We start from the raw sequence: 25725 nt of genomic DNA on the forward strand, positions 1-25725 counted from the left end.
TGTGGAACAAACCTTTCCACCAGACATCTGCACCGACAGCATTAGAGAGTTAACACCTTAAATATCTTAACGATCTGTGAAATAGCTGCACACGTGCAGCTGGCTACAGTACAGTTAATTGAATGAATGGACGGTAACCTTTGTGAATGGAAACTAGACATCTTGCCAGAAACTTTAAGAGGGTGAACGTGTTATCTGACTAATCTAATACTGAGATTTAGACTAGATGAACCTTTAAATAGAGGATCTTGACGGACAGTTTAAGGAGGTCTAATGAGCGTTAAGTGTTAACCATGGAAGGGATGATTTTGTGTTTGGTCTTAATTTCATAGATATTTTTTATTTGGTCAGATTTTAGGTATTGCATCATGCATTCATTCTAGTTAAAATTTAATTCTTGCCTTTGTAATTTCAGGTCAAGTGTTTTATTTAGCCAAAGCTTTGCTGAGATTTAAAGGGATAGTGCACCCAGAAATGAAAATTCAGCCATTATCTACTCACCCATATGCCGAGGGAGGCTCAAGTGAAGTTTTAGAGTCCTAACATCCCTTGCGGAGATCTTGCGGAGGCTGACAGCGCCCCACATTCAAACGTCCAAAAACACATAATTGAAACCACAAAATATCTCCATACTGCTCGTCCGTAGTGATCCAAGTGTCCTGAAGCCCCGACATAAAAAGCTGTTTGGAAAAACCTCATTTGAACTCTGTTTTTAGCCTCATTGTAGCCTGTAGCTCTGACTGCCTCTCTGTGCACTGCTCTCACATGTGTGCGCTTGCGCAAGACCGTGAGCAGTATGGAGATATTTTGTGGTTTCAATTATGTGTTTTTGGACGTTTGAATCTGGGGTGCCGTCAGCCTCCATTAGGTGGAGTTGTGTTGCTACCTCCTCTCCCTTTGGATCTCTGCAAGTGATGTGAGGACTCTAAAACTTCACCTGAGCCTCCCTCGGCATATGGGTGAGTAGAAAATGGACATATTTTCATTTTTGGGTGCACTATCCCTTTAACACTAAAGTATCTTAAAGATTTGGCCTGGTAGAGATAATGTTTGAAAAAGTAGGACTAGATACTTAAAATTCACATCAGATATTCTTTTTGAATGCAGAGGGTTGCTACGCTAACAAGCTTCTTCAACTCAGTTTATAATGTGTCTTTTAGAAATAGTCTGGCCTTAAAGTGATTAAGACATCCACTTCAGCCAAAACTCTTTTAAAGACTTTTGCTGCCTCAGGGGAAAGTAATTCCTAATGAGTAAAAACAAGTTGGAAATGTCTCCCAATATCTGCAGAAATGTAAGGGGTATCAAATCATGTCCACACATTATGTCACTGAATGTCACGAGGAGACAAACTGCCACAGCACCATCACAGAAATCACAGAAACAGTGGCGTGGTGTGACATCCAGGTGGGGCTATGGCTCTACAGGTAGCTCTGTGTTTTTCGGCCGTTTTTGCAATTTTAAACATTTGTATTTTGAAACCACTGAGAGTGAAACTTGTGTTTTGTATATTAATATCATACTGTTGGTGATGTGTTAGTGTTTTTGTTACAGGGCTCTGCACTGATCTCATCACTGACATTTTCCTAATTGATTTATTTTGTCTCAAAGAGTGAAAAGAAAATATAAAAGCTGCTGGAAACTGTGAGTCCATCTCCTACGCTGCATTGTTGAGAACATTTTTAGCCACATTTCTATTTTTTGTTTCTGCAGGGGTAGATCTGCTTTCAACATGTCCTCATCCTGCTGCCTACACACAGTGAGGCCTGTAAAGCCTGTCCAGGTCTATACTTGTCTAAGTTCAGGTTTGTGTGTGTTTGTGTGTGTGTGTGTTTTCTCACCCAGCTCCTCCAGGGACGGAACCCCGTACTTGTCTCCATGGTCCTCAGAGATGGGGGTGACACAGCGACCCATCAGGGTGTCTGAGAGCGTCTCCACGGGCATCTCAGGAGGATCCAGTCGACTGATGAGAGTCTGGAAACGCTTGTAGGTGAGAGGAGGCTGCCCGCCATTCAGCTCGATGATCCTGGGGAGGGGTGGAAAAAGAGACTGGTCAAAGTTTAATCTAAAATCTAATCTTTTACTCATATCTACCATGCACGAGGAGATGCTGGAAAAACTTAAGTCTGAAACCTTCCTGCATCTAAAGACAATGTGAAGTTTTAGTTAGACAATATAAGATTTTGCAGACTGAGGATCTTGCAGGGTCACAATTTACAAAACTGGGGTTTTGTTAGGAACCCCGAACAGGACACCATTGCAGTAGTCCAGGCGGGAAGTGATAAAGGAGTGGATGAATGTTTCTGCAACTGAGTCGGTGAGTGATGGCTGAAGTCTGGAGATGTTTTCCAGGTGGTGGAAAGCAGATTTGGTGACAGATTTGATGTGGGTCTGAAATGAGAGGGTGGAGTCGAGGATCACTCCCAGGTTGCGGACCTCAGCAGATGGTAAGATGGTGGCACTGTCAATAGTTAGGATTAGATCCCCAACCTTCCCGAGCAGTACCTTAGGGCCACAACCATGAGCTCTGTCTTGTTGCTGTTGAGTTTGAGTAGATTAGATGTCAACCATGATTTTATTTCGAGTAGGCAATTGATGAGAGACTGAGGGGGCAGATGGGCAGAGGGTTTTGTACTGATGTAGAGCTGGGTGTCGTCGGCATTAGAATGAAAGTTGAGACCATGGCGTCGGATGATCTTGCGTAATGGGAGCATGTAAATGTTGAACAGAAAGGGGCCAAACACAGAGCCTTGGGGGACACCTTGATTGACGGAGGCGAGAGAGAGCGATCGAGATCCTGGGACCACACACCAACTGATTTTCTTCCGATTTTGGAAATTTGTCTGCAACAGCGGAGTCACTTGAAGAGTCCTTTAGATGTGTAAGGTCAGCACAAGTAAAATAAAAACTTCACAACACTGGCACGAAGCAAAGGTCAACATTTCTCTAAATTTAAAAGAGACACTTGCTTTTATATTATTTATGTCATCGGCTTCCACTAAAATAACTTAATACTTCATAACGATGAGTGCAGTAAAGGTATATATCCTAATATTTGAAGTTGAAAAATGTATTTTAAAAATGATGTAACAAACATGAGAAAAATTGGACAGTCTATGCATGAGCTTTCTTTAAAAATCCTTTACTACAAGGTACCAATCAGTGATCAGCACCTGTCTCTAATCATTCATAGACTGGGTTCAGCCCTTTAAGCCTTTGTTTTTTGCCCGTGTGTGTGTTTGTATTTCCTCACTTGTCCAGGTCGTAGAGGGTGTGTGATATCTTGACGATGACCTCCACTCCTGCCTCCATGGCCAGCTTCTTGATGGCAGCGTCTCTCTCCTTCCCAAAAGGCTCTGAGTCATACTCAAAGGTCAGGCGAGAGATCTTCCACTCCTGAGACACAACAAGATGACAGTTTACCCATCAAAATGTGCCACAGCACAAGGTGACATGTTTCAACGCTGCTTTATCTGACTGAACCAACAATACTCAATTTGTAATGACATAAAACAGCAGAAAGCTGCAGCTCCTAATGTTTGAGAAGCTGGAAACTGGAGATTATTGGTGCTGCTCTCAGTTTTCTGTCGATGCTGACCTTAAAGAGCCGCGGGAACACGTTGGCTGGTTGGCCCCTGATGACAAAAAGGCGGGAGTTGAGCTTCCGAAGGTTGGCGTCTAGATCCTCCAAACACTGAAGGAGAAACCTGAAGAGAGAAGACAGGGAGGAGGTGGAGAGGACAACAGATGTGTTACTGATCTTCTGATTACACCCTGAAGTCATGACCTAACCACTGATTCTTCTTTGACTTTTGCTGCAAAACTTTTTGGTCCTGCCTGTTGTCCTCTTTTACTCTCAGCATTCCTCCTGCATGTATACAGCCAATCAGACCCAAACTGACTGAGGTGCTCTGAGCATGCTCCACAGTTTTCCGCCCCGGGCTTTGACCCAGAAGTCCAATAGCACTAAATGAGTAACCGTGACTTTTTTGGATGTACGAATTGTACAAAGCTGTAAAGTTGTCCAGCATGGTAGCAATTAGCTGCTAGCTAACCGTAGCTAACTTGTTTGTCAATTGTTTGGTCTGTGACGAAACAGGTCTAATACTGACAAGCTGAAAGGGGGCATATCTCCACCTATTGTAGCGGAGTTGGACATACTTTGGCCAATAAATCGATTACCCTCCTGTGCGCGTATACTGGGACAAGGACACCAGACCAATTAAATGGCCTAGTCAAGCTGTAACTGTAGCTCTACTTAACTGTGCATGCAAACGTACTGGCTGAAGGTCTAACTCGAAGAGGAGGGAGGGGTGGTGAGAATCTTGCTAACTTAAACCATCTGCATGAGAAGGTGATGTTGTGCTTAAAATGACTTCTTTTTCCTTCCTTCTATAAATAAACCACCATCCACTGTTTGACTGTTTCCACTTTTGCTCTCCGTAATCTGTGTCGGCGCCCAACCTTTCACACCTGACAAGACAGTAACTCTGCACTGCTGTGAACACCAACACATGAACTCTGAAAAACATACTACCATTCACACTTGTCCTCAATTGAAATCTAATTCAACTCAAATTCATATGTTTATGGGATTTATTGTTTTTATTTGGTTTTGGTATCGAGTCAGGGATCGAGAGTTGTGGAATTTCACTGGCATTGGTATCAACTACTAAATTTGTAACATACACACTGAGGTGTTCAGGTTGGGTAAGTGGATAAATAGCTCTACAAGGTGAAATGTGCTGCTCTCCATTTCCATACAAACTCTCGGTCCTTGTTGATGAGGCAATGGAAGAAGGAAAGGGCAGCAGCTGTCCTGCTGGTTAGAAAGACTTCTCGGACATTAGGCTGACTAATATTACATCCAAAATTCCTACCAATGCTGCCAAACTATCTGGTAAATAGTGTGTGTGTGAGTAAGGGTGCGTGCGTTTACTTAACTAACTAATTTCAATTCATCATTATGTTCAGCTGCAGAGGGATCTGTTCTAACACACTGAGGAATCTATTGCCACAACCAACTGCATTTACCATCAACACTGACGGGACATACGCATAACAGGTGGTGAATTTCCCCTTTAATTTGTCTGTAGTCTTGCTTTTATTGAATTTTGATAAATGTTTTTAGTCTTTTATTTCATTTTAGTTTGAATTGTTACGATTAAAGTCTGTTTTATTGCATTTAAATGTTTGTGTTGGTCACCTTTTCTAAGAAAGACAGATATTTCCCTCAGGAGTTGGTGGAGACCAAAAACAGATAAAAGAGAGTGAAGATTGGACCTCAGTTCATCAGGTGGACACAAACATGTGTAAAGAAGCAACAGATTGCCAAATCAACTTAGAAAGTGATGATATCTTACTATATAATGACGAAAAACTCTGTGTGTGTGTTCCATGTTTTTCTCCTCACTGACTTGGTCAATCCATGTGAAACTGCACATAGGCATTGAGGACTGGCATAGGTAGAAGGTGACAAAGCTACCAATGGGTATGGACTAGTAATAATAAAAGGTGTTATTTTTTGGGGCGTCAGTGGCTTGGTGGTGGAGCGGGTGCCCCATGTACGGGGCTGTTGCCGCGGCGGCACGGGTTCGAGTCCAGCCTGTGGGCATGACTCAACTAGACTGTATTGTGTCTGGCCCTCAGTCCTGATCATTAGCAGAATCTGGCGGGATCGCGGGCAAAGCAGACAGCCGGCGAGCCGAGCAGACAGCCAGGCAGCCAGACGATGTTCTGCTCAGTTTTGTTTCCTCCCATCTGACCCCGTTAGCCTGATCATTAAACCAGAGGAGGGCTCACTCGCAGGCAAAGCTCCATTTGCTCCCAATCCCCACACAGACAGGCAGAGCTTGCCGGCAAGGTCGTGCACACTTGATGCACGTGCCTGCTTATACAAGAGCAAGACGCACTTATAAAGCCTGGGCTGGAGCTTCCTCACTTGTGGGTTGGGTCTTTTTTGTTGCTCTACTCTGCAAATTCCAAATGGTGATTCCAATTTAGGCTTTTGATTTAATAAAACAAGCTTGTGATATGCACGCATTTGTCAACAAGACAAACCACACATGCAGTATAAAATAAAGGGCTTAGATTTGACAGCTTGAAAACTCAAAGAGGACATACTTCAGGGTACTTCCTGTCAAAGAAAAGAATAATGACATGATTTTTTCTTTTGGGTTTATTTGAACAACTGACGCTATTTTCTGCGAAACTTTCAAATATGTGGGGCAGAAACATTGAAAATGTGGCTCCACGGTTTAAATACTTTTGCTTTTTGTGACAGGTTGCAACGATATGACCACCTGTTGATGTTCATTCAAGTCATTTCATGTCGAGGTGGGCACAAGTTACACCCAGATCAGATCACACAGAAAGAGTTTTATCATTAAACCACCAAGATTTTTTGAAATACAGAAGTCAGGAGTCTAAAATCCCTTAGTGCATCCCACCACAAATACGTCCAATAAGCCAACACACACACACACACGCACACAAAAGGCTCTTCATCTTAAGGTTTTGCACCTCATTGCGATTAGCTGCACAGTCACCAGCACTTAGTCTAGACATGCATCTTATCTGTTTTCATCACATTTTTTGGCTGCCCTCTTTCTGTGTCAGTGGACAAAAAGCATTCAAGTCATATCAGAGATGCTCTAGAAATCATTCTGGGTGACATTATCAGCTGTTACGTGTGTGTGCATTTAAACGTCTGTGCACATCAGCATGAGCCCAAACGTGAACGCCTGTGTGTGCTCATGTGTGAGGGTCAGTGTGTGCTTCCACTTTTGACTGTTCCTGTGTGTGTGTTGCTGTGTCCTCCTGGTGTTCCTGGCAGTGTGCCTGGTCATGCATCAGTCCTTATATAACTGCTCTGGCCTACATCTGGCAGAACACACACACACTCAGCACAGCACTGCGCCACAACACAATCCTTCAGCCCAGTAACCTCATTTCTTCTCGCCCGCCCGCGCATGCCCTTGCTCGCGTGCACACACACATGCAATGAGGACACACACCTTTATTTTCTCTCAGCAGGAGCGCAGAGAGAACAATAACTGAACCGTCAAGTGTGAATGAGAAGTAAAAGCTTCAAAAAAATAAATATGTTTCACAACTTGTGTGTGTGTGAAAACCCTTCTGTAGTCACCTCAGATGTTACTTTGCTTTTTAATGGAAAAGTGTTTCTACTTTAACTCTCATGACCCAGCAAAACTTTTTATCACAAGCAAAGGAACAATCCACCTGGTACCTGCTAACAACAATTCTGACATTTAAGTTGTGTCAGTCCAGCTCAGGAAGCTGTTGTCTTAAACATCAGCTGTTAACTTTGGGCTTGACTTCAGTCCTTTTAGTTGGTACAGGTGGATTTCCCATGAGTCCCAATGAGATTAGGGTTTGATGCATTTTAAGTGAATCAGGTAATGAATTGTTTTATCGAATCTATTTGTGTTCAGCTTCCAGCTTCAAGGAGGGTGAAGGGTGGAGCTCTGACTGGGACCAAAAAAATCAGGCCTGACTGGGGGTGGGTGATATGGCTCTGAAATAATATCACAATAATTCAGGGTATTTTTGCGCTAACAATATTCTTGATGATATGGCAAATAAGTAAAAAATATTTTATCATTTATTTAAGAACACAGAATTGCAACAAAAAGGGTGATTTAGTTTCACAGTTTGCTTCAAATATTCAGGAAAAAATAAAGAAAAATGATCTCATTTCTTTAGTTTGTGAACAACAACAGATTCAGATTCTGTTACAATATTAATAGTTCAGCTAAATAAAATCTACCATAATTTACACATTTAAACAGCTCCCAAATACAAAAAAATGTCCCCTGGGATCTAAATATATAAATCAACAGGTGATTTCCTTATCTTTTTTTTCCACCTGGACGTTTATGCTCTGCCATTTCTCCTCTAATCATCAGGCTGTAACCTGTGACAGGCTGTTATGATACCACAACTATCACACACTCACATATATGGAGTTTGTTGTCAAGCTGCGAGTGTCAAGAGGGTTTACATTACCAAAGGTTTATGACGAAATCACTTGACGACACCGTGTCAAGTGAACACAGCAAAAGAGGAGAGGGAGAGACACTGTGCTGCTGCCAGAGGAGCCGCTGAATGAGTTCCCTCTGAGCAGTAAAAGAGTCTGAGAAGTCCGGGGCTGTTCATGAAACATTCAGGACGCCACAGTTTATTCCACACTACTGAAGCCGCTCCTCTTTTTGGAACCATCGCAAAATCCATAATAATTTTGCTTTCAGCCATGCTTGTTGTTGCCGTGGGCAACAGTATGACGCTAATATGTCAACAAGTCCAAATATTGCAGTATCACTATATGAATTTTTCAAATCAAATTAAAAGTTATACAGGAACTATTGTGACCGAGATGATGTGCCACACCCCTGGGCCTGACCCTACATGAACCCCAACCAGACCTGAGTCAGACTTCTGACAGCAGTTTTGGCCCTGAGCCTGACACATACCTGAATTTCTACTGTAAAATAAACACATCATATTCTTATATGGGCCCTATTATAATATATTTTTTAATATCAAAACATTTATTACAAGCCAAGAGCTGACGTGTCTCCTCACACCACTTCTACATCTCTTTCTGCTGATATTTCAACAATCCGACATCTAGTACACGACGTGTGGCAGAGTGGGCTAGGCTCTTTGGTGCGTCTAATGCGCGAGGTGTTCGATGGCGATGCAGCGCGCAGATGATGATCACCGCTCTTTGCTGCATGTTACGTACATGTTTCCCAGTGCGGGGAAGGCAAAAGCAAGCGCTGCCAACCAAGTCGGCTTGCATCACCAAATGTTACCTGAGTGACTCAACTTGGATCACTTCAGGAGGTGGTTTAAGTTCTGTTCGCTTCAAGTCTGCGGTGCGGTTCATTTAACCTGTGCGCTGTGAACGCAAAGCGCTCCAGGTTTACTTTGCTCTTTGCCTTTGTATTTAGCCCTCTAGATCACATGCTGTTGACCTGGGTCACTTGAAAAAAACAGACGTAACCACGTTGGCCTGTAACGCTTGTAAGGACGCAGGAGGAGGAGTAGTTTGGTCCACGGAGGATACTGCACGTCTCCAGATGTGCAATGTAGAATACATCACACAGCAACAGTCTACAGCACAAACACTGAGGTGTTCCTCCAATTTTAAGTTAATCTGAAAGCGCAGGGCTTCAAAAATCACACTGCAGTGCCACGACAAAGAAGTTGACCAGAAAGAGAACTGAGTCCTTTTTCTGTTGGTCCAGATTGGTGTCTTCAAAAAGGACTTTATGTAAAAACACCGAGGCACAAAAATGTGGTAAAATAAGATCCATGGTTAAAAAATACAATGCTTACCATTTACCATGAGATAGGTGCGCCAACATCAAGGTATTAAATCTGAAATTTCAAACCAGCTGGAAATATTTGGGCATTTTTCAGATGTCGAGTTCAACAAATACTTTTGCTTTAAGTAAAAACTGGTTCCTGATTGGCTTGTTGTACTTCTGTTCTCTTTGAAATGTGTTGTCACTCAGGTGGTCAAAGTCACTAACATAAGAAGTTGAGAGATCTCCCATATCTACTCATATCATTATATTGGACAATCTGGCACAGTGGTTCCTGTGCTAACTGGTGAATTTGAATGAAGTGAATTTCCTGCACAGAGCTTTTATTTTGAAGTGCTGTTCCCTGTTGAAGAGTGAGTGACTAACAGCCATCTACATGACAAAGACAGCAGATTAACTTAATGACATAGCCAAACGCAAGTGTGATGCTGAATACATTCAACTGTGTGGACCTTGAACAAATGATTAAGGGGGAATCTGGACCCTGTGGCTGGACCAGTTAGGAATCACTGTACTAGTATTTATCTGGCTGATGAGAGTAGTCAAGAATCAGAAATAACTTTCCTCCCCCGGACGAGAATGAGGAAACTAGTCCTTTGCTGATTTAAAGCCAGAAACAGTAACACTGCTTTCATAACCACACATCCTCCACATCAGAACCTTTGTGAAGTGGAATAGTCCTGTTCTGCATCAAACAATGGAGGCTGTGCGTCATTCACTCTCTCACAGAGCCTATTCATACAGTGATGAGTATATTAAAAGCTCCACTCATTGTCTGTGATGTGTTTGTCAGGCCTGCATTCACTGACAGCGCAGAGTAATCATTGAGCTAAAATGTGCACAAATTCAACACTAAAGAACAGCTAATGGATCAGAGGAACAGATTACTAAGAGGTATCTCAAACTCTCTAGAACTCTGGGTCTCACTCTGTCTGCTGATGTCCTTTATCAAAAGAACAATCGGTAACCTTGGTGACTGGTAGACAAACATCTGTTGACACATGCAACCCTAAGATCTTGCAGATTTTGGCAGATAATGAAAGCTGACTTGTTTTCTGTTCGAGCAGATGAACTGCATGCTGTTTTATCTCTGCCTGCATTCTCCAGCGTGTATCCGTTGGTTTGGTAACAGGCCACAGGAAAAAGCCTCGCCTTAAGTAGGTCACGATCACATAACCGCTCACAAGTTTCATGCAGTGACACACTAACCTACATCTCCTGCACAAAGTATTCTCACATTTTCCTCGAGATGGAAAAACAATTGATTACCCTCATTTTTATTGGTTTTTGCTCTGGAGCTCCATCTCTTTACCTGGCACTGCTACGTTTTACATCACTGTGGTGGGAGGTCACTGAGTGCTTCTAAATCTGCTGTCTGCTCACTGCGGCTCGGGCTCTTCCTGTTATTACAGCTATCAGAAAACAATGCGGTAAAAACAAAGAAAACTAAGTATTTAACTACAATTTGTGACATAAAAGCCTTTTTATATATCGTTTGCATGTGTTTAGATGAGACTGCTGTCCTGCCCTCAGTCCGCTGGGATCATATAACTACATTTATAGATGTTAAGTGAACTTTGGTCAGAAGGCCACTGACAACACAGCCAGAATCTATAGAAAAAAAGTTGTCAACACAGGGTCTCTGCTATAAGACATGAACCAACATTGAAAACAGACAGGTCAAGGACAGAGAGGATGATATGTCAAATCTTCTTCTGTAAATCCTGCTGAATTTTAAGCTAAGGATAATAAGATAAAACAAACAGAGGCTGTGGAAATGTGACGAGACAACACTAACGCACGTTTAAAGAATAGTTCAGGTCTAGAGACATCACTTCAAGTGGAAACAGATAACTTTCCCCTGCTAGATTGTCCAAGTGGTGTTATTGTTGATGCTGCTGTTGAAAAGACAACCGATCACTCTACTGTTTTACACAGAGCCTAGCAACAACACAGGCAACACTGCATTTCCGTTTCCTCAGTTGTTCCATCGCACGCCATTTCCACTACTGAGCGTAGTGACTGCAAAGAACTTACACTGAGTTCATTTACATGCACACTAATATTCCCCTGTTATTATGAATGTGACAATATTCTGAATTTGATGTTGGTCATGTTAACAGCATATTGCTTTTGGATTTTCCGAATTGGGCACTTTTGCCATATTTAGCCTTTTTTTTTTAGCCAATTAAGACATGGGAAATGCCGGAATAATTCAGTTTTAATAGCATTCTATGGGCATGTATACAGCCCATTTAATACATCTTAATTGGGGTTTTAATGCGCTGTTTCAGTCAGCTCTGTATGTTGTACATAAACCATCTCGCCAACAGTTTGAAGGCTGTAGTTAGGTATGTACGCCCAAAAGCCCACATTTCTGGTCGGAAGGAGAAACACATCTACTTTTAAACATTATGAAAGACTCAACAGGTTTCCTGGATATGCACAAGTATAACATCGCCGACCTTTTCAAGAAGGTGACTGACGGAATGAAAAAGGGAGGCTGTGTTTGCACAACAAGTCCACTGCTGCTGAGAAAACTTTGAAAAGAAAAATCCTATTTGATGCAAAGAAGCAAAATAAAAAGTGGCTTCAGCTGTTCTGCTGTTCTATATTTTACTGTAATACATGACATGTTGGGGCACATAAATCAAAGTATGCCCAGCTGCATGCACACAGGAATAATAGTTAATTATTCATTATCATTAGCTCTATAAACTGCTTAGGAATATTGTCTTTTTTTTAAATTAGAGCAAAAACTGAATATTTTGTGCATGAAGACGCAGCAACTGATACCTTTAGTAAATGGGAACTACAGATAGCTACTGAGAAAAACAAAACTGCTATTCTCTTCCTGTTTTGGTTGCACCGTCGTTGAGGCACTTCCTTTGGTTTGTAAATCAAGCCTTCATTTTCCCGGGGGATCATACCCGATGGCAGACAGAACTGCAAAGTGAAAGTGACTGTACCTACATCGTAGGTACGCCCTGCTGCTACACCTCCACAGAAATTTATCTTTGCGGTGACGCAGACCTCCTGTTTATTTTTGTAAAGTGAAAAAAAAAAAATTCCCTCAGTGGAAACAAAGCCTTTATTTACTTTTATTTCCCAGATGAGAAACAATAACTTGGCTTCATATGAGAGAGGGAAAACTTCACTAGCCACTAGGCTAATATATGTAATGCTAAATGGCATGGGCTTATGCTAATAACGTTAGCATGTTGTATTTGTGGGGAAATATGTCTAGTATAAGACAGCTGTTTTATCGGTGAACCTTGTGAGTTAAAAGTAGCTGAATTTTGTGACGTTACCTTTGCTGAATGCTGCTGTTGTTCCTGGCTTCACATGGAAAAATCTGCTAACCGCTAGGCTACGCAATGTAAAATGTCAAAGGCTTTTGCTAATAACCTAAGCGTCTTGTATTTGTGGGGAAAACAAGTCTTTTTATCAGTGAACTTGTGAGTTATATTGGAGCCAACTTTTGTGACTTTGCCTTTGCTAAATGCTGCTGTTGTTCCTGGATTCATATGGTCTACTAACTGCTAGGCTAATTTACGCAATGTAAAATGTCACAGGCTTATGCTATCAACATTAGCATGTTGAATTTGTAGGGACAACGTGTCTAGTATCGGACCATTGTTTTGTCTGTAAACCTTGTTAAGGTGTTGTGGCTATTAAGCCATGTTTTGTGTGTTTTTCAGATGTGTTAGTTGAATTAATCAAGCTCTACTGCCCATGCCAGAAACTTATCTCAGTGACTTAGAAACCTCACTGCCATCTAGTGTTTCGGTGATGTAATTGCAGAGTACAACAGCGTAGGCAACTTATGTAGAGCCTATGAACAAATATAAATCAACCTTTACAAGGAACCAAACTAACTGCTGGTGTTGTAATTATTCTATAGCCTTTACATTGTGCAATCAACATTTACTTTACAATGCTAAGTTAACGCAAAGAAATTTGTCTATTTCCACTTTTAAAGGTTATCAGTAAAGATTAGACCTTGATTTTCACTTACATAAGCACAACCTACATTTTGCAGAGCTCTGTGAACACGCGGCTATCCGACAAGGCCTTGACAGTTTTATTATCTTTGACCTTTACATGAATTGCTTCAAAACACTGAGGAAGTGGGTCAAGAAGATGATGAATGAGTAAAGTGGCGCTGGAACACTCAGTAGATCTGCAATATTTACAAAAACCACAACATAAACAACATGGGGTTTATGACAAACCTGCAACAACACTGATGTTAAACTGAGTTAAAATTAAAACTTGTGATTTCTATATTGGCCTCTAAAAATCTTACTACTGATTAAGTGGGAACACCAACGTGCCAATTCATTTCATTATCTTATTTCCTGGGATTCATTACAGGAACTATTTGGTCAAAAAGGCTCTAAAGTGCAGCTGCATGTTAAAGACGCACTCCACTAATATTGTACATTATAATCTGTTTATAATGCAGAGTGGTGGCATTGAGTTTGAAAAACTTTCCTAGACATTGATGGTCTAATTAAAAGATGTTACAGAGTGCCATCATGGGAAGTGTGGGCTCCAACATTTAAGGAGGGACTACTTAAATGTAGGTGCTATGAGTCAGGGCATCTCAGCCTCTGCTGCAAATATTTTATGGTTGTTTAAATGTCTCTTGCAAGTCTCTCAACTGAAAGTTCAATGCTGAATCACTGGAGTAACTATTTAATTTAGGACCAAAAAGGGCCGTGGACACATGCCACATCTTTTACCGCCTGGAAAATGCGAGGTCACGCACTGGGTGCTACTTATGCCTCCTCTGCGCCAACTTTCAAGGACACAGAGGCAGGATGTGCTGTTTTTTAAGTGTGTATCAGGCCTAAAATATCATCTGTGGGACAGATCATAAAGCTCAAGGTAGCCCTGCTGTAAAATGATCAACAAGAACGACAGCTAACTAGCTTCCTGGTGACTTTAAAAGTTGTAAGAACATTCATTAAATATCATACTGTAGACCTGTGTTACAGGAATGACTCATTTCCCATTTATAAAATGGGATTGGTCACTGAAACATTTTAATCCCAGCAGCCGAACAGACCTACAAGACATTTTAAGTCCCAGTTTAAGGTAAGTCCTAATTGGATGATGGTCTGCTGTACACAGACGTGCAGGTGTCAGGGCAGCTGGGCAGGTTTTAGAGTCACTGTCTGAGCCTGTGCAGGCTATTAATGCTGCAGACATCTGTTTGGTTAAACGAGTCTAAGTGTCTATTTGTGGGAAACATCCAATGGCTCTTTTAAAACGACCTCAGCCTCAGTGCATCATCTTGTGAACCGTTGTGATGCAGCTTTTTAGCCTCTGCAGATAAAAAGGGGCTGTGGTAGCCTCAGGTCTGAAAGCAGTGTGTCTGTTGTATGTCAATGCCTCAGCCCAGATAAGTGGGACACATTCTGCAATTTTCTGTCCGCTTCCATTGAAAATGTGAAATAAGCTGCCTTCTTTTCTTCAGAGCGGAGAAAAAGATCAGACTCAAGGGCTTTACCAACACAAACAACACCCTTAACCAAACCTTTCACAGAACAATGAATGAGTCATGTCAGTTTTTCCTTCCTACGGGATACTGAATCACCTCAAACTGCCTTAAGGAAGTTTAACATCTCAACCCTCCTGTCTCACCTGTGAGTGAAATGGGATACATTCAGGTTTTGCCCGTCCAGTTCAGTGTACGGGCCTGATGGCAACCTCCGAGGCTGAAAATGAAGCCAAGGCAAAAGTGCCAAAAGCTGCAGTTCCTCTAATGGCCACTTGAGACTGACTCCAAGAGCGAGTCAATCCCCACAGACCCCCCTGTTAAAATGTCCAACTTTGCAGCAGATATAAACATGTTAACAGCCTGGTGCAAAAACACTTCTGTCTTAAATTCACTTTCAGCAACAGGTAGTGAAACATTAACTCCTAACCCTCTGACTGCAGTTTTTAGAGTAGTTTAGATCGAGAAAGGGCTTTCTCACCTCCATAAAAATGCGAACACACCTGCATTACAGCTGTGATGCTGCAGATGCATGCTGTCTCATATCATTTAATTGGAAGAGATGGAGCTCCCCTACCTATATTAGGTGGAACAGGGAGGTGATGCTACCATTAATTTTGGAAAAAGTAAGCTACTTAGTACATGGTTCAGAGGAGAAATACAACAAAACCTGTTCATCATTTATTAACCATGTCAAAAACCTGTCTCTGGCATAAGTTATTTTGGTATTGTCTTGTCGACTATAGTTGACAGATGCACTGGCTGAATAAGGAAAACATATGTGACTCTGACTCTATGTGTCAGTTATCTGCAGTTTATAATTTCAACATATATTTAGTCCAAAACTGCACTGATGTCTTCAGAAACGTCCATTTGGACCTGATAACATTGAGCTTCACCAGTTTCTACTTTCGCATTGTGTTGGTGATGCCGACGACCCGTCACTTCTGACGAAACACTTATAAAGGCCAGGTGACATGCTATTGGTTAGCTGCATGAGGTCTGCATTTCAAAAAAATAAAAAAATGAATCTGCTTCACTGATGACCTATAAATTATGTTTTGGAATCTGTGAGAGGCAGACAGGCATGTGCGTCACTGATGTGCGTTTCCTCCTGGATGCCACCGCCAATCCATTTTTAGTGTAACGATCAGCTGGACGTCATGAGGTCACTGACTTCAGTATTGACTATTCCTGTACTGAGACTACAAATAGCACCTCAGACCAAAAACGGGCCAGCGAGCATTACTGCAGAAATGATATAGACTCTTCTCCCCTGCAGGGAAGATATGACGGTTTACAAACAGACTCGGCACTCACGTGAACTCACACGCAGTCCCTCAACACGGGACCCAGCTTAATCTTACAAGACACACACACAGACTATTTACACTCCATTTCTCCCAGCTGACTGTATACCTATTCTAATAACCTACTTCTGCGGCCCCCTGGAGTATGTTTCTTTTAGAGGAGCTGGACTCCTGCTGCAGCCTACTCATCCAGTCACCGAGTCCTAAGTATACCTGCTGACCTGACGTCTATAATGGGGATTATGTGACCTGGTATTGAAACAAAAGGGCACCCTGTGGCTGTGAAGCGGGCTGAGCAGGTGCAGCCAGGTTAAATCTCATAACCCTTGTTTATTTTGTCTAAATCCACTTAAATTAAGGGGTGTTTTTTACAAACAACCTTTTGTCATCGGTGGTGCCTTCAAAACCACAACTAAGGGCCAAAAGAAATTCTTAATAATGGATTTCTTTAATCAAAATTGTGATTCATGTAGGAGCAGAAGACAAGTCTGAAAAAGATATAAAAGTCTGACAGGCTATGGGCAGAGGACACAACAGATACAACGCAGAAAGATTCAAAAGCAGAGTAATGCTGACATCATGTTGCGTGTCGAAGCACTGCAGCTCCATGCTTCCTATTTCCCCCGTCCCTCCTCTCAGCGAGTCAACTCCTCATCATGTGTGAGTCACCGCTTCCAGCAGCTCCTCTGTGACTGACTGTCGTCATTGTTGTGCAAAAGCAATAAAATATGTGACAGTCACATTCCTAATTTGACAAACCATATCACCAACCTTTGTGAGACTGAGAGCTACCTGAAGAGTAAAGAGTTATATGGAGGGCTACTTATTTGATATAATCTTGCCTAGTATTAATAATTAACATCATGTTATGTGTGCATACTCTTTTAATGATGGCCCACCAGCAGATGGAGACATGAAATACAATACTTTTCAGTGTGTGTAATATTCATTCATTGAGCAAATCAAGAAAAAGTATGTTGGCCGATTCTGACAGTTCATTTTAAAGCCAATATTGGTCGATACCAATGACGAGCCAATATTATTCTGCATTCCTTTTTCAAAAGAAAACATCTGTAAACACCTGACCAGTTTTACAGATGTCAAGTATTCAGAAATGGAGCTACTTCGAAGTACAAAACTTGGACTTTTACCTTGGAATCATGTCTATATTTTGTCAGTGGTGTCCAGAACTCAAATTTGTTGTCAGGATTTCTTTTCCGGCAACTCAAAAATCAAAGAATCAAGACATTTCCCTCATAGTTTAGCAGTACATTGTTTAACATTTTTAAGGGACACTGGTAACATGGTTTATAATTCTTGTGAATTGAATCCAATTTATCTTATTTCCATTTTTAACTTTATTTTTACTGCATTGTGTATGGCAGTCGCAGTCTATCTTTCTTGTGTTGAAAACCAATAATAATGGGCACAAATATCCTCCTGCTAATTTCGCCAAGTCCATCACTAGCTCTCCCTGTTGCAAAGTTGCGTTTCCTGGGATGGTGAGGGCAAGACCTGCCTTATGCTCCCTCTGATTCCTAGTACTGGTTACTCTCCCTATGAATGGCTAGTACTCACTACCTTCGTTGTTCGGGTTGGTTAGGTTTCAGCCAGAGGAGTGAGATTGGTCAAGGTCGGGTAAGAATATCAGGGTAAGCCAATCATTGGCAGAGTAAGGGAGAGCAGGGCGGGTCATGCCCTAACCCTAACCCACCACCAATTTAATGGATACTGTAAGAAGCAGCCCAAGCCAATGACGACTTCTTTGTAATTGTTGCGCATATAGCAATACAGAACTTGGAACTTCAAACTATGAATAGTTTAAAACAATCAAGTAATAGGTCTATACATGAAAAATAGCAAAGATTTAAGGAAAGCACAAATACTTTTTTTTTTTTGCTTTCCTACCCTCTTAATCATCTCGTGATCCCTGAGGTTTACGTTGTGACCCGCAGGTTGGGAACCATGAATTTGAAATAAGGAAATGCATAACATGGTTCTGTGAAACGACTCTACGAAAGGTGCTTCCAGACAGTGGGTCTGATTCATGAGACGTGAATTTGTGTGTAAACTGTTCACAGAAGAAAATTTCCGTGCATTTCCGCATCCATCAATATGTTAGCAGCGCCGATCTTTCCGTAGTTACTAACAAAATCTAGTCCTGCTTCTGACTGCTCGTAGTGGATGGTTCTTGCAACAGGACACAGAGTTAACAATTGCCTTCTTCCGAGCCTTTGATTTACCTGTCCCTGTCACACCACTACTAACAAAGGAAAATAAAATGTTTCCTCAACTCCACTTCACCCAAAATAATTTCAGTCTCAGCGTTGGAAAAGTTTGCCTTTGTCTCTTTCTTCGTTTGCTCCATGCTCACAGGTCGACACCTATCCGTAGTAATTATTACCTCCAGATATGGTGATTACCGGCTATTCTTAGATGGGGATGTATGCTAATAGCTGACTAGTGGGAGCGCTGTCAATTTCCAGCTGATTGCCATTCCTGAACAGACACACGTGCCTATGATCAAATCAGTGTTTCTCTCTGGGTTCATGAATCCAGTGTGGGTTTCTAGTACCAAGGTTTTTTTATGTGCAAATCTACTCACAGATTTACAAACATTTCCTGTATGAGACCCAGTGAGTGGTTTGTAGTCTCTAAACAACTAGTGCACAAAAATCTTAAACTGGACAATGAAAAAAAAGGAAATCATCTTACCTCCACCTGTTGACTCCGACATTGGACGAGCCTGCAAACCAAGGGTCCAGGAAGTAAACACAGCGCACTGTGCCTGCTCCTCTGACTGCCTCCTGTAGTGCTGGGTTGTCATGGAGACGGAGGCCCTTACGGAACCAGTGGATGGAATTTGGGGCCATTTTAATCTGAGAGAAGAAAGTGACGGAGGGGAAGAGAAGGAGAATCAGTGAGTTTGCTGAAGCAAACAGTGAAGAGCTGAAAACGACTGAATGGTGCTTCTTTTATGTAGCTGAATGAAGACGACAGCTCCGCATGTGGGGAACAGAACGTGATGCCGTCGGCTCCTTTTTACCGTCCACTCAGTACCAAAACTCAATGCCTCCCAACAGGAGAGATAACTGAAGCACCGAAGTTGTAGCAGTTGCCAACAGCGTGGGACGTGACAAGAATAGAACAATACGAACAGGAACACCAACACGATGCTACAGCCAAAGAGTTTTTATGCTTTCCACTGTAGGCAGAGACATATTTAGGTGTTTGGAGCTTGTTGAAATGAAACCAACTGTAAACTAAAACTTTCAGTGTGCCAACACAGGCAGCCAAAGGTAAGATCACAGAATAAAGAGATGCCATTTCAAAAGCCTGATGGTATTTGAATATAAAAATAGGGATGCACAGATTGTCAAATTCTGTGTCGACACGGTTGTTTTTTAATGCTTATTTTGTTTTGGTTGTTGTTTGTACCCCCTTTTGCTCCAGGGAAACAAAGAAATACAAAAATAACTGTTTTAAAGTTACTTAGCCTACATTACGCTACCTTTGAATGAGCACAAATTCAATCATACAAATTTATGGAACAAACTTTAATATAAGCTTCTTTCATATGAAAAAGTCTTTGAAAAAACTGCTTTAATAGTCCTTCTACCTTATTCAATATGCAACAATTCCCTTTCTAATATCTATTTTATGTCATACTGTGAAAACATCAACAAATTCCTCCTTCAAACAACTATATTTATTCAAGTTTCTTGCCTAAAACTACATTTTACAGGATTATGACAGAATTGTATGATAATTTGCCTTCATCCAGTACTCATTTTCACTGAATGGACCTTGAACACACCAAATTATAATTCAATGCAACCTCTCAGAAATGTTGTGGTGTCACGGAAACACGGTTTTATATAATTTATATTATTATCACTTAGAATGATCCATAAAGGAATGAAAATGGAAGGGATATTTTTATTACTATAACTAAAACTTGAAACCAGTTTGTTAATGGAAGTTTGTAGAAAAAGTCTCCCTTTTGAGAATAAGTTAAATAAAAAGGATACTCTTCGTCCAGTTTCATATTTTTCCAATATAAGCAAATGTACACAGTATGACAACAGTCAACTTCTATATCATGGTGTACCTTAAAACCAGTATATCGCTGCAACCATAACCCCGAACATGTTTTTGTCCCCAGGACGATGAAAAGCCATTCGTTTGGAGCCCTGCTTTATAGCCTGCGCTTAATTGAGCTATGGCTAAGTCCCGCCCTCAAACGCGATGAGCCAATCACAGTGCGTATAGCCATTCCCATACACTGGGACATTCTCTGCCTGGACGTCCATTGAAATGCATTACAGAAAGTCAGTTTTGTTCAGTTTTATGAGCTTTTTCTGAGATTTGAAGTTTAAAAATGGTCAAACGGTGTGCATGGGGTACATGCAACTCTGACACAAGGTATCCTGAGAGGCTGGGCGACCAGGTGTATTTTTACACTTTAAACCACATCTCAAGCGAGAAAAGTGTCTCCTTTGGATAAAGTTGTGTGGTAACGTTAGACCACAACATCAACTCAACGTGAATAAGATTAACAATGATGTCTACATCTGTTCTAAGGTAAGTCAACATTGTGTTTGAGGCAACATATTGTCACTTTGCTGGAAAGAAATATAAAGTTATCTTTAACATCTCTAGCTAACGTTAGCTAAAGTTAGCCTAACGTTAGCTCCTAGCTGCGTTGTTCATCATGTCACCTTGTTTGCTGGGAGTTCATTAGCCTATTTTGTTCTAGTTTTGTACTTTGGTGATGGTACATCATTGTTAGCTGTTGTCCAAAGGGCTCTAGTTAAGCTAACGTTAACTTCTGGAGCTTAGCTTCATTAACTTATCTGTAATGGCAGAGATAACAAAGGTTGGCAAACGTTATGCTGAATGATTCAGTGTAAATACTGTAGCACCAAACTAACGGAGAGACACTCTTGGTAAAGATGGTAAAAAGGCCGTTATCCTTTTCTCATATTCGGAGCCAAAAACCTTAACTTCAGTGGCACTTTAACTTGTTGTCTTTGATGGTGACGGCAACCAGATGCGGTTCACAAGCGTACACTGTGACCTGTAAATTTTGGCTTGTAATTTAAGCTTTTCATCGACCTTCTCAACAATAAAATGATGAATATATCCCTCCAATGCGTAGTTTAGGCCCTTTTGGTTACTTCTCAATGACATCTGATCGTTATGTCCCCAAAAATCATCAATTGCCTCCTGTGAAATGCCGTGTACTGTGACACCTGCCATAGCGCCGCTCACTGAATGTTGATAGTTTGTCCGAGTGAGTGGAGGGGGGCGTGGCTTAGCCATAGGTCAAATGATGTGGCACAACAGAAAAACATCGGCCACTGTCATCAGTGAACGTCATCTTATTCGTCGATAGGCTGATGTCAGTCACCAAGGAGAATATCGGCCAATACTGATGTAAGGTCGATAAATCAGTGCATCCCTATATAAAAATGATCTGTTTTACAACGATCAATTGATTAGTTGACAGACAGACAATTATTCAACAACCATCTTATCAATCAGTCAATTAGGAGTGATTCTTGTATCATGATATAAATTATATATAAAGTACTTCACGTATCAATTTATTTGGTCATGCAGTAACTGTTTCGGTTGAGTGGCACAAATATCATATCAATACTGACTTAAAACAGTGCTGTTTATTCAACAGCAGAATTGTCCAAATTTTATGTACAGATTTACATATGTGTAATATTCTATGACAATTTCTTTGTACTTGAATGACTCCTATTTGCAGTCATGTACATGTTAGATTCAAGAGATGAGAGACATGCATGTATCTGCTCCTGGTGCTGCGGTGTCTCTGTGGCTGAACACACACAGTGAACACTTCCTGTCTTTCTACCGTGTTCTTTAAAGGCTACAACCCATAAAATACTGATAATAAGACTAACACGTCACCTGCCAGGAACATTTTCATGATGATGATTATGATTATGAGGGATGACATTTGATGGTGTACTTCTTGTCCAAGCTGTGTATGTATAGAACAAGCAGCCTGTGTGGTACAAATCCACTGGATTACTGCATAAACCAGGCTGCAGTCAAGTAGGGACAAAGCCTAAACATCAGGCAGATACTGAGGCTTTAACGCAGTAAGGTCGAAATACTCTTCCAGCCTGTGTGACAGGTGACACTTGGAGATTTAGCTGCTGAAAACAGAGCAACTTTTACTGCCATCTGAGGCCTAACGGGTGTTACTTTTAAATCCAGGTGTATCTTAGGAAAGCCTGCTCACTCTGTGACCGGATAAACCTCATGTCTCACTGCTAATATCGTTGCTTGTGGGTTTTTTAGCCTAACAAATGTCATTATTACATTTTTGTCTGTAGGTGGATGTTGTAGAGTCGTTAATGTGGAGCTCAGTGGCTGGCAGATTAACTGAACACAACATCCCTGGCAGGGGTCCAGGCCATGACTACTTTAAATGGTTAATTAGCTGGGTGTAAAGCTAACGTTTGGCGTAGCAGCGGATTCATTTACTGTATCTACTGTATCTACCGTACAGGAGGTCTTGACTTACTGAGACCTTGTTGGCCGGTACGCTTCATTCAAACTGAGATTCAACAGAAACTAATATTCAAAACTGAATTCAAGGCAATGACATTGCTCTTTTTCTCACAGAAAATAGCAGTTGCTGTTGTGGATCACTGACTTGCTACCAGGCTCAAATTTATTCATCACCATTCACTCATCTATGTGCCATCTCTGCTGGCAACTGTGCAGTTTCGCTTAAAATAGGCCAAACCTGTTGCTGACAATATGCCACAAAACTTTATTAATAAGCATAAAGTGTCCCCTGAGGCTGTGTCGCTGCGGGCCACCTGTCATTACGTGCAGCATTTACCTTTTGATGAACCTGGCACACACTGTAATCATTTGTCACAAGCAGAGATATTACTCATCACATTCTCTGCCACAGATTTTTTTTACAGTGCAAAATGTGTCAGTTTCTCTGGCACAGTGACACCCAGCAGTCTCTGTGAGGCAATAAAACATACGTCACCAGTGTTTGCAACACTCATGTCTCATCTGCAATTCACAAAGAAACATCTCCAAATCACAAAACACCCTCGTCAATAAAACTCCACCCCAACACACCTTTATATAAATGAAAATATTTGACATGGGATGGAGAGGAGACGGGGGTGGCTGTGACACCAGCTGAGTGCATGAATGGATGTAAATGGGTTTTAATATTTACTTTGTTATGAGGAGGACTATGAAAAAGTATTGACAATTCACAATTAATCAGATTACTGATAAAACAAATTGTGAATATATATTATTTACCTTAATTAAAATAAGGGTATATTTTGGAAGCTCACTCACTGTCACCTTCAATAAATATTTGACGTATGTATTAAATAAAATCCAGAAATGCTGGTTAGACTGGTCTTAATGCAACATGAATTAACATTGTAGGGGTTGTTTGTGTGGGTATATGTATACAGACACAAACATGAATTTATTAGGGCCCGACCGGTATGGATTTTTTGGGGCTGATGCCAATTCCGATATTATGGAATAAAAAAATCCGATAACCGATATATCGGACAATTAAATTTTTACGTTTTTCAATTTTAAAAACCCCTGAAATACCTGCTTTTGATGACTTAAATATAGTTCAAACACTCGTTACAAAGATATAAATTGAAGGAAGAACATTTTACTATTTTCAAATACTTTTATTATCAGAAATTGTGTGAAACAAGCAGCATATGAATAATTCGAACACAAAATAAATCAAAAATATGATGTGCATAAAGGCAGTAAACCTCTGGGAAATAAAATAATCATGCAAAGTCTATATGAATTAAGACTTTCACATGTATGTTCACAGTACCAGAGTTCTTATTATTATTGACAATTTAACAGAGGTAGGTAAAAGTGCAAAAAGTAACACAACAACACACCCTGACCTGAAGGTTTGAATCTGTAAACATCTGCAACAGTAGAAACAGAGGTCCCAGAAAGAGCGGGGACAACAGTAATATATTGTTGCATTTAGTGTTGGTCCAGTTCATGTTCACACTGACTTTTTGCAAACAAACCAAGAGCAGTAACCATGAAGTTAAACAGACTGATGGGTAATTCTTTGATTGGGCAGTCATGGCAACTGTCATTCTGCATCGTTAAAACCCTCGTGGGGAAATCAAATGGTCTCAGTCCGGTTGCAGTTGGGTTTAACCAAAACACCCAAACCCAACAGCAGCTTTAATTCAGCACATGTATGAGGGACATCAAAAATCACAATAGTTTTACCTAGATATCAATATTACCACAATAATTTAACATAATATTGATTTACTGCCCAGCTCTATGGTCAAGTCACAAAATTTGCCAAAAGCAGAGAGGCAGACGGGGGGTCAGTTTAGGTGACAGGTCATGTAACACAATCTAAGCTCAGAGAGGGTCTGATAACAGCATGAAAATTAAAATGTAAAAGATATCACAACGCTGAAGTTTAGAGTCTTGCAATCCACTTAACGTTTAAATGAAGCCTGTAGCTTAAAGCATGCAGAGGGAGCAGCATTTTTCAAGAGGAGTAGGAGCAATTTCTCTCCGTACAATACATGACATTATACCAAAATAAATGCCCATTATCTTTAAATTTATAATTGCTAGAAAAAACAAATAAGGAAAGCACACACGTCCTAAAGAGCTGAACATTTTTATATTTGAATGGTTTCTGTAGGCTAGATGAAAGTTTGCAGGAGTAGCAATTTAAAAGTGGAGTAAGTTTAAGAGGTTTGCATTAAGTTTCATATTTCTGAAAGCATACATGTTAAAAACAATTTAATGAAAGCACACGTGTCCTAAAGAGCTGAATATTTTTATATGTGAGTGGTTTCTGTTGCTGAAAGAATTTTAAAAGTGGAGTAGGTTTAAGATGAGTTAAAGAGTCTCTCCATGAAGTTACATTACACTGTTTTTGGAAGAAAATAATAGCTTATTTTTTTAAGTATAATAATGATCTTAACATTTTGATATTTGAGTGTTTTCTGTGATTAGCAGTCTGCAGAATAGGTCGAAGGAAAAGAATAATTAAGATTTTAAAAACTAATTACTCAGGTCACTGTCAACATGAGCACCCTCTGTAAAAAGCATCTCACAAATATCACTTTAAAATCAGTAACGCATCAGTACACTTCAGCTTCTACTGCAGTTATATTTTAAACATCTTATATTATGTTGCTAATTTCTAAGTGTCCCAGTGATGGCTCCTTCAACATGACTTCTACATTTAGAAATTGGGTCACATCGTCTGTTCTCAATGGGGGCACACATTGCACCCACCTCATACACATACACACAATAAATATCATATTACAGTGCAAATTAAGTGATGCTGAACATGTTGGGGTGAAATTAAGGAGTTTAAAGTATACTTGACATTCAAGTCTGTGGTAAGGAAACAACATCAGTGTTGACCAAAACGGGGTCACCAGAGCAATCCTTATGTAAGCGGTGGCGCTGTTTATGAAAGTACAGCCGGTTCTTCCTTAAA

The 25725-nt window shown here is 40.8% G+C and overlaps 1 protein-coding gene across 1 annotated transcript in view; it reads right to left on the bottom strand.

The window, feature by feature from the left end:
• LOC125892261 (cryptochrome-1-like) overlaps positions 1–25725 on the bottom strand; it is a 43594-nt gene that overhangs the window by 17685 nt on the left and 184 nt on the right. The window contains exons 2-5 of the mRNA XM_049582174.1: positions 18885–19048; positions 3599–3707; positions 3254–3396; positions 1842–2026 (exon numbers count right to left, since the gene is read on the bottom strand). Of these exons, the coding sequence (XP_049438131.1) occupies positions 1842–2026; positions 3254–3396; positions 3599–3707; positions 18885–19042 (595 nt within the window). The 5' untranslated portion in view covers positions 19043–19048. The remainder of the gene's footprint in view (positions 1–1841; positions 2027–3253; positions 3397–3598; positions 3708–18884; positions 19049–25725) is intronic.

This window comes from Epinephelus fuscoguttatus, linkage group LG7, assembly GCF_011397635.1.
Source record: "Epinephelus fuscoguttatus linkage group LG7, E.fuscoguttatus.final_Chr_v1".
In the NCBI taxonomy this organism is placed as follows: Eukaryota; Metazoa; Chordata; class Actinopteri; order Perciformes; family Serranidae; genus Epinephelus; species Epinephelus fuscoguttatus.